This window comes from Hyposmocoma kahamanoa, unplaced genomic scaffold (genome assembly GCF_003589595.1).
Source record: "Hyposmocoma kahamanoa isolate Upper Pololo Valley unplaced genomic scaffold, ASM358959v1 81, whole genome shotgun sequence".
NCBI lineage: Eukaryota > Metazoa > Arthropoda > Insecta > Lepidoptera > Cosmopterigidae > Hyposmocoma > Hyposmocoma kahamanoa.
This window is the reverse complement of record NW_020654080.1, coordinates 11,056,416-11,068,385: the sequence shown is the minus strand read 5'-3', so window position 1 is coordinate 11,068,385 and position 11,970 is coordinate 11,056,416. Positions and strand designations below refer to the sequence as shown.

The 11,970-nt window shown below is 35.0% G+C and overlaps 1 protein-coding gene across 1 annotated transcript in view; it reads right to left on the bottom strand.

Moving 5' to 3' along the window:
- LOC113234116 (N-alpha-acetyltransferase 60) overlaps positions 1–11,051 on the bottom strand; it is a 21,586-nt gene extending 10,535 nt beyond the window's left edge. Inside the window, exon 1 of the mRNA XM_026469375.1 lies at positions 10,920–11,051. Within this exon, the coding sequence (XP_026325160.1) occupies positions 10,920–10,936 (17 nt within the window). The 5' untranslated portion in view covers positions 10,937–11,051. The remainder of the gene's footprint in view (positions 1–10,919) is intronic.
- Between the last annotated feature and the right edge of the window lie 919 nt (positions 11,052–11,970).

The following is an 11,970-nucleotide window of genomic DNA, read 5'->3' as shown; positions in this document are numbered from 1 at the left end:
AGTAGAGCTCCTTGTGAAAGAGGTCATCCAGATAAGTGTTGCCACCTTACCTATTTCTGCCGCCAAGCAGTAATGTGAACATTACTGTGTTCCGGTTTTTGTAGGGCAAGGGTGCTGGTGAATGTATGTATGTAATGAAATTACAGGCACATGGGACTTGTCAACTTATGTCTCAGCATGATGGGTGCAGTGGGAGGATCCCTCAAATTGCTGCGATTTAAAGCTCTGAGTGGCACTGCAACTGTTATGGACAGGCGTGTAGCTTACCCTCAGGCGCACGAAATATTCGTACCGTCATTTGATATTATAAAAAAAAATAAAAATTGTTCTAGGTAGTGAACAAAGTGAATTCTGTTGCCCTGTAACTTAAGAGCACAAGGAAATTTCCTAGTTTGACATCAGGTATTTTCTGTGGTAGTTTGGCACATTATTATAATTTTTATTATAAAAAGATTTACTTATCGAGTTGTTAGGTTTTCGCTATTGTTACAAACAGGAAATGAAACTATTTTTCCGGATTTAAATCGCGTGCATTTGTTTTTCCAAACAATTATACACACAAGACAAGTCAAGTCTGCAGTCTGCGAGCATGTCATGGATAAACCTACACATTCATTGAAGTTTGACAAACCCCAGGTCCTTGCAAAAGAAGTCCGTTATCTACCCAGGATGCTGCGAGAGGTCATTGAAATTGAAAACATCCTAATTTCAACAGGGAAGATGGTTTCTCCGTACCACCAGTTTGGGATCCTGCATTTCCTCTGATGGAAAATCCCAAATAGACATAAGACTTATTTATGTCTATGTGGGATACGTAATTTATTCTAATTTCTATTATTAATTAATAACAAATTGAACTTAATAAAAATTCATTCAATAAAATAATTTGTAAAACGTAATGTAGGACTATTTGATGTCCACACTAGCTTTATAGTCTTTTAATGTGGATGTGAGTAATAAAGATACAGTTAAAAAAAGGTCAGTCTAATCATTAAAACAATGTTTGATTAAACGTAACGTCTGATAAGATCATAAATAGCCTACTTAGTTCTTAAAACTTTCTAAGTCATTATTGTTCATCATTAGTTACAAGTTCTTCACAAATTAACTAAATATGGGAAGAAAAATAAACACTTTTGCAGTCATAAAAGACTCAGAAGCTAGTGATAATCTTGTAGCCCGTTTAATAAAACAATATATTGTACATGTAATCAAATTGTAATTAAAAAATGGTGGAACTGAGATATCACGATTTGAAAGTTAAAGAAAATTACCAAGTAGATCTCAAATGGATCTCTCTTTCTTTTTGGGATAATAATAAGCTTTAAATACAAAAGTCAGGAAACCTTCAAGGGGCCATTCCAAAGCGACGGGTGGGACATTTTGACTCCTTTTCTCTTGAACTTTTTTCAAGTTTTTCATATGTGATAACTTGAATGTTAAATATCGAGTTCTTAGGTTGAATGTTAAAGTTTTATTTTATATATACACTTAATTAATAACTTTGATACATTTTAAGAAAATTAATATGTCAAGTTGTGACGGGTGGGACGAGACATGATGTTGTGACGGGTGGGGCGAGTGACAATTGAATACAGAGAATTAATAAAATTACATTGTTTAATATGAGATTCATCATTAGTAAGCAAATATTTTATAATTTTTGTCTTATTAAGACATTTTAACATACTAAATAAACAGAGTTAAAGAACTGATAAAGTAATCCTATTATTTTTCTTGAAACACTGTCTATGACGACATGAAATCAAAGTCACGAATCTAAAATGAGCTAATCAATTTGAAAAATCCTGCCGCATCCTTGAAGATTATGTCCTTTTTGATTTTTTTATTTGTTGATTAGATCCTATCAAAATATACCAAATTTTAGAAATTTTGCTCGTAGTTAAAACTAGTGGAGACAGACCTTTCATGAATTTCCTTATACTAAAAAACATCAGGAAAAATGTTATCACTTTTTAATTGTCTCTTTTCATGTGTTAAAATGTCTTAGTTATGAGAAGAGTTATAAAAAACTTGGTTACAAATTATGGATCTACATATAAACAGTATTTTTTTCAATTCTATGTATTCAAATGCAACTTGTCCCACGTGTCACAAAATGGTGTCCCAACCGTCACAATTTAACACATCAAATGTTTTTTAACCCCGAAATTAAAGCAACTGTTACACCTAGTAAACATCGTAAAAGCTCGAGTCCATGAAAATACAAACATTTAGTCAAAGTAAAAACCTTTAGAAGTGTGTCCCACCCTATTGCTGTGGCAGGTGGGACATACTTCCAAATCTTAATATTTACATTCCTATTTACGTGCACGATGCCCCACCAATCCAATATACCCTTAGCATACTTACTTACTATACTTTTACAAAAGTTTTTTTTTTATATAAAATATATATATTTCATTGTGACGGGTGGGCCTTGAAATTTGTATTTATTGAAACTTTAATAACTCTTCACCATATATACTTCCATGCAATTACTTATCACTGTTTTAAAATTCGTAAATTGTATTTTCTTCGACAGTAATAACTTTTTTAGAATGACGCACAAATTGTTGAGCCATCAATATGGCAATCAATAATATGTATTTCAAAATTCTCAGTGGTGCGCACAAAAAAAACTTTGCCCGACTACGAAAGGGACGATGCGCGAGCTCAATCCATAATAGTCCAATGCTTATCGGACAAATATATAGACATTGTAAAAAAGGGCGAAACAGCAAAGAAAATGCTGGAAAACCTTGAGGGAATTTTTGAAAAAAGAGCGCATATAATAGATTTTATTTAAAAAAGGAAGCTCATCACCCTGAAGTGGGAAAACAACGAGTCGCTTCAAGAGCATCTGATGAAAGTCGAAGCCTTAATAAATGATTTGGCAGCGATTGACGTGAAAGTAGACGAAGAAGACCAAATTTGTTATTTATTGTCGCCAATGCCGAAGACGTACCACCAAGTTATAACTGCAATAGAAACGATTGCGACAGATAAGAAGTTAAATTATGAATTTGAAAAGTCAAGACTGTTAGATGCAGAAACAAAAATGAAAAACGATAATGACAAAACAGAGAGCAAAGAACAATTCGAGAATGCGTTTTTCAATTGTTATTCTTGCGGGAAAGCAGGACATAAGTCATTCGAGTGCAGGGCTTAAGGCCTAGGACGAGGTCAAGGTCAAAGGAGAGAACCGGAGCGAGGTCGAGAAATGCAAAGAGGGCGTGATACTATACGAGGAAGAGGATTTAGAGGAGATCGAAGACAATCATATGGACGAAATCGAGGTTTTACTAGCGATGGCTGGTGATGACCAGTGAGCGTCTACAGTGGAAGTACAAGAAACACAGGAATCGCAAATTGGGTTTTTTGTAAACGAGATACTGGCAAACGTGAGCGACACTGGAGGTATAGAATTAATAGTTGACTCTGGATATGCAGAAATTTTAGGTAATGAGGAATACGAAAATTATACGTCAGATATTATATTTTTCTACCATAGCATGAAAATATATGTGGCAAATGGCCAATGTATAACTACAAACAAAAGAGGTAAGCTTAAAATTAAATACCAAAATATAACTATTGACACTTTAATTGTCAAAAATATAACTTAAAAATTTATTAAACGACGGAGCCATAGACACAAAAGTTGAAGTTGAAGTTGATCAGTGTAAAAGATAGTTGATGCAGGGTTTAAAGTAAATTTTACTAAATACGATGTACAAATATTTAATAGAAACTGCTATTTAAGCGGTGTATGTCATAACAAGTTGTATAGAATAAAAGCTGAGTTATGTAGAGTTGAAATGTGCAATGTGAGTAACGATAATATAGATGACTTATGGCATAAAAGGTTAGGGCATTTAAATAGGAAGTGTCTTAACATAATGAGGTTACCTGTTTCCGATAAAATTTGCACCCCGTGTATGGAAGGCCGAGAACGAGCATGATCGCCGAGATGCTGCATACAGACATAGCAGGGCCAGTTAAACAGCCAAGTCCAAATGGTGAGAATGATGTGAAATATTTTACGCCTATTATCGACGATTTTTCACATTTCTGTGTTGTTTATCCATTAAAGTGTAAGTCAGACGCGACTGAGAAGCTGATTAATTATAATCTGAGATTGGAAACAGATTCAGGAAATAAGGTTAAAAGAATAAGATGCGATAATGGGGGCGAATACACTGCGAACAAATTACGACAGTTTTGTGACAGAAAAGGGATAAAGTATACCGTGTCCTACACCCCTCAGCAAAATGGCGTTTCTGAGCGGATGAATCGCACACTGTGCGATAGAACTAGAACTTTATTAGCGGAGACTAAGTTACCTAAACATTTGTGGTGCGAAGCCATTCAATGCGCAGCGTATCAATTGAATAGATGTCCTAAGTGGGCTATAAAATTCAAGATCCCGAGTGAATTGTTTTATAAGAAAAAATATTTATCTAGACTAAGAATATTTGGTTCAAGAGCTTGGGCAACAATAATACCGAAACAAGACAAATTTGACAAGAGAGTGTGAATGGTAGGTTATAACATTGTGGGATACAGACTTTGGGACCCAGAAAATGATAAAATAACAATATCACGAGATGTGAGATTTGATGAAGGTGATTTACAATACGAAGAAAAAAGTAAAAACGAAGAAACAAAGTATATATTACAGGAAGAGACGCAAGTGAATAAGCAAGAAGAATCTGTCAGTACAAATGAAAAGGAAACTGAGACATTAAAAATTACAAAATCGGGAAGAAAAGTAAAACCTCCGACGTCTCGGGAAGATTATGAGACGAATATGGTTTAATGTCTATGTGGTGTTGCACCAAACTCTTTCGAAAAAGCTATCGAATGGAAAGAAGCAATAAACAAAGAACTTAATGCATAAAACAACTCGAAACATGGGAAGAAACAGAACTACCCGAAGGAAAAAAGGCAATTGAAACGAAATGGATATTTAAACAAAAGGAAGATGGTACAAAGAGAGCCAGACTGGTTGTACGATGGTTCCAACAAAAGAAAGACGATGTTTTAGATAACATATATGCACCTGTTGCAAGACAAACTACAATAAGAATGATACTATTCAAAGCAGTAAGAGAAGACCTAAACATTCTGCAATTGGTCATACTAACTGCATTTTATTTTTTAATGTATACATTAAAATACCGCAACGACTGGAAATGGAACATGTAAATAAAGTTTTAAAACTCAAAAGAGCGCTTTATGGGTTCGTCGAATCTCCTAAATGCTGGAACGAAACAATAGACGAGTTCGCGAAGATAAATGATTTTAAACGCTCAGATTATGACTATTGCTTGTACTACATATAAGACTGCTGGATGTTAATATATGTCAATGATATAATATTAATATAATTAATAAAATAATAATAATAAATATTAATATTTACATAATTATGAAAAGATAAGGACGGAGCTGAAAAAGAGGTTTAGTGCCAAAGAATTAGGATACGTGAAGAAATTTTTAGGAATGAAAATACCCTAGTGGTAAAACAAACTAAAATGGTGGAAAGGATATTAGAAAAATTTTAAATGACTCAATGTAAAGGAATTAAAACACCTATGGAAAGGAACTATAATATACTTATAAATAATGATGATACAAGTAGACTGGATGTGCCTTACAGAGAATTAATAGGTAGTCTAATGTATCTGACGGTAACTACAAGACCGGACTTGAATTTTGTAGTATCATATCTCAGTACATTTTTAGATAAGCCAAATGAAGAACTGTGAAAAGCTGGGAACAGAGTTATTCGGTATTTAAAGGAAACTAAGGAGAAAGGACTCATTTTCACAAAGACCTATATGGATTTTTCGATGCAGACTGGGAGGAGGAGGGAGGAGATAAAAATGATAGAAAAAAGGTAAGCCTAAGTGGCATAATTTTACAAGGAGAAAATCCTATCGCTTGGTTTTCCAAGAAACAGCAATCTGTTGCATTATCATCTGCTGAGTAGGAATATATTGCGACGGCGTCTGTAGCTCAGGAACTCATTCATTTAAAAGGAATTAGCGAATATTTAGGATGCAAGGAAAATGCTATACTTCTTGTACATAATTTAGGAGCTATATCTATGGCAAAAAATTATGAAAACTCTAAACGAATAAAATACAATGACATAAGAGTACATTTAGGAAATGAAATTATTTTTCCGGATTTCAATCGCGTATATTTGTTTTTTCAAACAAACCGACGTTTCGGGCCCTTTACAGGTCCCATGGTCACGGTTGACTGAGGTGGTACAGTCTTCAACCAGTTGTCTAATATTGATGCAAACCACCCTATTTTTTCACTATAGTTACAATAGTTATTAACTGTTAACTGCCTCCGTGGCTGAACGGTTACCATGCCGGACTGCCACGCAGAGGTCCCAGGTTCGATTCCCGGGCCGGGAGAAATAGTTGTATGGCCTACAATTATTTCTCTCATGAGTTTGGGTGTAATTTGTGGTTGTCTATGTGTGTTTCCATGGCACCCGCGACACAGGGTTTCCCTAGTGCGGGGCTATGTTGAGTGTGTGCGTTATTATTATTATAATTAAATCCGGAAAAATAGTTTCATTTCCTATTTGTAACAATAGCGAAAACCTAACAACTCGATAAGTAAATCTTTTTATAATAAAAATTATAATAATGTGCCAAACTACCACAGAAAATACCTGATGTCAAACTAGGAAATTTCCTTGTGCTCTTAAGTTACAGGGCAACAGAATTTACTTTGTTCACTACCTAGAACAATTTTTATTTTTTTTATAATATCAAATGACGGTACGAATATTTCGTGCGCCTGAGGGTAAGCTACACGCCTGTCCATAACAGTTGCAGTGCCACTCAGAGCTTTAAATCGCAGTAATTTGAGGGATCCTCCCAATGCACCCATCATGCTGAGACATAAGTTGACAAGTCCCATGTGCCTGTAATTTCATTACATACATACATTCACCAGCACCCTTGCCCTACAAAAACCGGAACACAGTAATGCTCACATTACTGCTTGGCGGCAGAAATACACACATCAAAAGTGTCTAGGGATCAAGTACGTTTAAGAGTATTGCTGCAATTAGGGTTAATTATATTAACTTTTTTGTATCGCTATTGATACTTTTTAGTGAGTTTTAACATTTAAATAAGGAATATTGTTTAAAATTCGATAATAAGAAGAAAATCGATTGTCAATGTGGTTTTGTATAAAAATGAGTTATAGCGTTTTGACAAAATCATTACAATATCTGCATCGGAACCGAAACAATTTACATTATTATGGAGAGACGACATCATTTAACCCGAGAAGTGATGATGCGAGCCGTCGGAATGTTGGAAGCTGGTTCCAGGCAACGTGCTGTGGCTTTCACTCTTAACACTACACAGAGCGTCATAAGTCGCCTCTGGACGCGCTATCGCATGACGGGCAGCGTGGCCGAGCGACATGGAGGACGATCTCGCATCACGACTCGCAGACAGGACCGGTATATCCAAAATACTGCTCGACGGAATCGTACCATGACGGCCATGATGTTGGTTACGAGGCTCCACAGCTCCTCAGGCTTGCTAATAAGCGATCAAACAATCCGAAATCGTTTACGTGAAGTGGGTCTGCGATCCCGAAGGCCGCTCAGAGTTCCACCTATTGCACCCTGCAATCGCAGGACCCGTTTACGATGGGCTCGCGAACACAGAAACTGGGAGGAAGAAGACTGGCGCTATGTGTACTTTTCGGATGAATCCCGCTTTGGTATGAGACCGGATACAAGACGTACTCGAGTTTGGAGAACATCTGGACGTCATGAACGTTTGAGATATTGTCAGGAAGTTCATCCATATGGTGGGGGAACAATAATGATATGGGCCGGTATTTGGATCGGCGGAAGAACCGATCTCATTTGGATCAGGGGTAACCTCAATGCTCAAGTTTACGCAGAGAGGATTGTTTCAGATGTTATCATCCCTTTGCGAGGCCAGTTGGGTGATTCATTTCAACTAATGCATGACAACGCACGTCCACACACGGCTAGAGTCGTAACACGCATTCTTGCCGAAGCTCGAATCAACGTTCTGCCGTGGCCTGCTCAATCGCCAGACCTCAATCCAATTGAGCACGCATGGGATATGCTTCAAAGAAGAGCTGTGCCGAGTATGCATACCGTACATACTCTACAACAATATTTTGACTTGTTACAAAACACATGGGCGGCCATTCCTCAAAGTGATTTTGATGAACTCATCTTATGCATGCCAAATCGCTGTAATTGTGTGATTCGTGTTAATGGTGGAAATACAGATTATTAATTTTCTTATCTTTACAATAAAAATGAGCAAAATCATCATTTTCGCCATTTTTTTGTCATTTAATTGACGCCGTTAATTTGAGTTTTTTCCCACAATTTGCAAAAACATCAATTTTAGTTTATTTTTATTAAATATAGGGGTAAGCGGTTAAATAAAATATAAGCATTAAAGTAAGAAGTCGTCCTGGAAGATTGGATTTGGTAAATATTGCTTAAATAATTTTTATTTCAAAAATATTCACTTGATCCCTAGACACTTTTGATGTGTGTAGGTAAGGTGGCAACACTTATCTGGATGTACTCTTTCACAAGGAGCTCTACTGCTACAAAATACATTACATATACAGACCAAATAACCAAAATACAGACCAAGAAAGAAGGTCCATCACCATCCCAGCCAGTTAGCTATCGTGGGCAAATCTTTGTTTCAGAGAGCACATGGTGTCTGCGACAGTAATCATCTGGCAGGGGAACTTCAACATATAAAGCAAGTCCTACATGTGAATAAGTTAAAGATTCCACGCCAATGCCACAGGCCCCGTGTGAAACCACCAACAGTCGAGCGAAGACCTGCCATCTTACCTTACGTGAGAGATGTTACAGACAAGATCGGAAGAGTCTTCAGGCGCGCATCTATCAAGACCTACTACAAGCTCCTGAGGAAGATTTCTCAGTTCCTGAGACCCGTGAAATGTAACATCCCCTTACAGGATGCAGGAGTTTACAAGCTTGACTGTGAGTGCGGTCTCTCTTATATTGGACAAACAAAGCGAAGTATTTGTACCCGCGTCAAAGAACATATAGCTGATGTCAAACACTGTCGCGTAAACAAATCTGCAGTCTGCGAGCATGTCATGGATAAACCTACACAATGAAGTTTGACAAACCCCAGATCCTTGCAAAAGATGCTGCGAGAGGCCATTGAAATTAAAAAACATCCTAATTTCAACAGGGAAGATGGTTTCTCCGCGCCACCAGTTTGGGATCCAGTATTTCCTCTAATGAAAATTCCCAAACAGATATAAGACTGCAGTACTAATTAATATGTTTTAGTTTATTCTAATTTCTATTAATAATTAATAATAAATTGAACTTAATAAAAATTCATTCAATAAAATAATTTGTAAAACTTAATATAGCGTAAATTGGAAAGTTTTCTTTGTAAAATAAAAAATAAGGTATTTAATTAATAACTATTGTAACTATAGTGAAAAAATAGGGTGGTTTGCATCAATATTAGACATAACTGGTTGAAGACTGTACCACCTCAGTCAACCGTGACCATGGGACCTGTAAAGGGCCCGAAACGTCGGTTTGTTTGGAAAAACAAATATACGCGATTTAAATCTGGAAAAATAGTTTCATTTCCTATGTGTAACAATCGCGAAAACCTAAGAACTCGATATATGAGAACATTTTTTAAAGGATTTAGTAGCAAGTAATGTTATAAACATTGAATACATTACATCTGCAGAAAACTTGGCTGACATGATGATGAAAAGTTTGTGTCAAGAAGTTTTATACTTTCATAAACAGGTTTATGTGTTAAATTTGTATGTTGTTAAGTAAATGACAAATGTTGTACCAATTTAACATGTTATCATTTAGGAGGAGAGTAACATGAACAGTATAAGTATGTGAAAGTAAGAAAAGATTTTTATGTTGTGTAATAATTGTTTCATTTAGTTTTTAATATGTAACAAATGAGAATTGTATTTTAAAATAATTGTTGTTGTTTTTATACTGAATATACTGTTTTACAAAATCACACAAGTTATTTTGTGTAGGTATTATACTTGCTGAAATTCGAAATTGCGGATTTTGTAGTAAATTAAACAAATGTTTAGTTTTAATTTGAGGAGGAGTGTTGAGCCATCACCATGGCAACCAATAATATGTATTTCAAAATTCTCAGTGGTGCGCACAAATAAAACGATTGACAATCTCAATGTTTTCTAATTTGTGTTTCAACCTAAAATAATCTTAACACAAATAACTGCAAGAATTGTTACTAATGTTATATTATAGGAAAAAATGCTTCACTATTGACGACAGCACTATGGCTCCTTTGATGAAGACAAAAAATACAATAATTGTACAATATACGAAAAATCTCATTTATTTCTAATGATTTGATTTATTTGGCGTATTCTAGTCATACAATTAAAACCAAATTGTGTAATTTTTTTTGAACCGCGGTGTAATTTTTGCTGGAATGACCCAAGGTCAAAATTGTTTAGTATAGAGCGTCTTTTGCAGCTATTTAATAACACATTAATCTACGCATTTTATGTATTTTTTATGACTCAACTCGATTTGTGTGGAAATTACATATTTAGCACCTCAGTATTAAAGTTCTTTACTGATTTGGCAAATAATATGTAATGTTGTGACATTCATACAAAATTCCCAAATCGGTCAGGCAAATGAATTACGAAATTCTTCACACAAGTATTGAACACACTGACCGTTCAATTGGGCAAATTGTTCAATTAAGAGAGTTCAAGGGAGACAATGTGGGCAAGAAAAACAATTACCCATTCTGATCAATTGAATCTCAATAGTTCAAGCCTGTATTGTTTTCGCTACTTACCAGCTGAATCCAGCCATTCGGTAATTTGGCCATTAATACAATTGCACTAAACACTTCCCATCGGTAAATCTGGTAGTATTTGAAAACACATTAAAGCTGTAATCGCACAACAAATAGTACTAAAATGAATCTACGATCGAGTTGATATCATTTTTGTTGCTTGATTTTTCTTTTTTTTTTTTAATGATTTGACCATAGACCTATAAATACTAATTTGACATTGACAAGAAGGCTTAGTGTTGCCTCATGGTAAAACACAACTCGTTTAACTACGTTATTCACAATCGTTATCAACGTTATTCACAATAGTATGGTAAATTAATTTCAGATGGCGTTAGTGCGAAGAACAAGAATGATCTGAACTCTGTTAGTCTAATTTCTATTATTAATTAATAATAAATTGAACTTAATAAAAATTCATTCAATAAAATAATTTGTAAAAATTAATGTAGCGTAAATTGGAATGTTTCTTTGTAAAATTCAAAATAAGGTATTTAATTAATAACTATTGTAACTATAGTGAAAAATAGGGTGGTTTGTATCAATATTAGACATAACTAGTTGAAGCATAGAATTTATACTAAATCTGTGTTGTGTTGAACCCATAGATTTAGTATAAAATGGTACAGTTACCAAATCAGTCAATCGTGACCAATGGACTTGTAAAGGGCCCGAAACGTCGGTTTGTTTGAAAAAACAAATATATGCGATTTAAATCCGGAAAAATAGTTTCATTTCCTTATGTGTAACAATCGCGAAAACCTAAGAACTCGATCTGTTAGTACTGAAAAATGTTTCTGTTACAAAAGGAATAAAGTATTTAAAAACATCAAGTTCAAATTATTGTCCTTCGAACTATTTTGAAAAGAAATGTAATGAGATCCGTAGTGCTACGTACCGTTTTTGTACAAGTAACACAGTTGGGCATAGTTCTCTTGTAAGGAGTCACTTTAATTGAATTGAGTTTTAAGTTTGATAATACTTTCTTAAATCTGGTACTGCTTATAAGAATAGATGCAAGTAGGTACTTACTTATTTTCTTCTTGGTTAT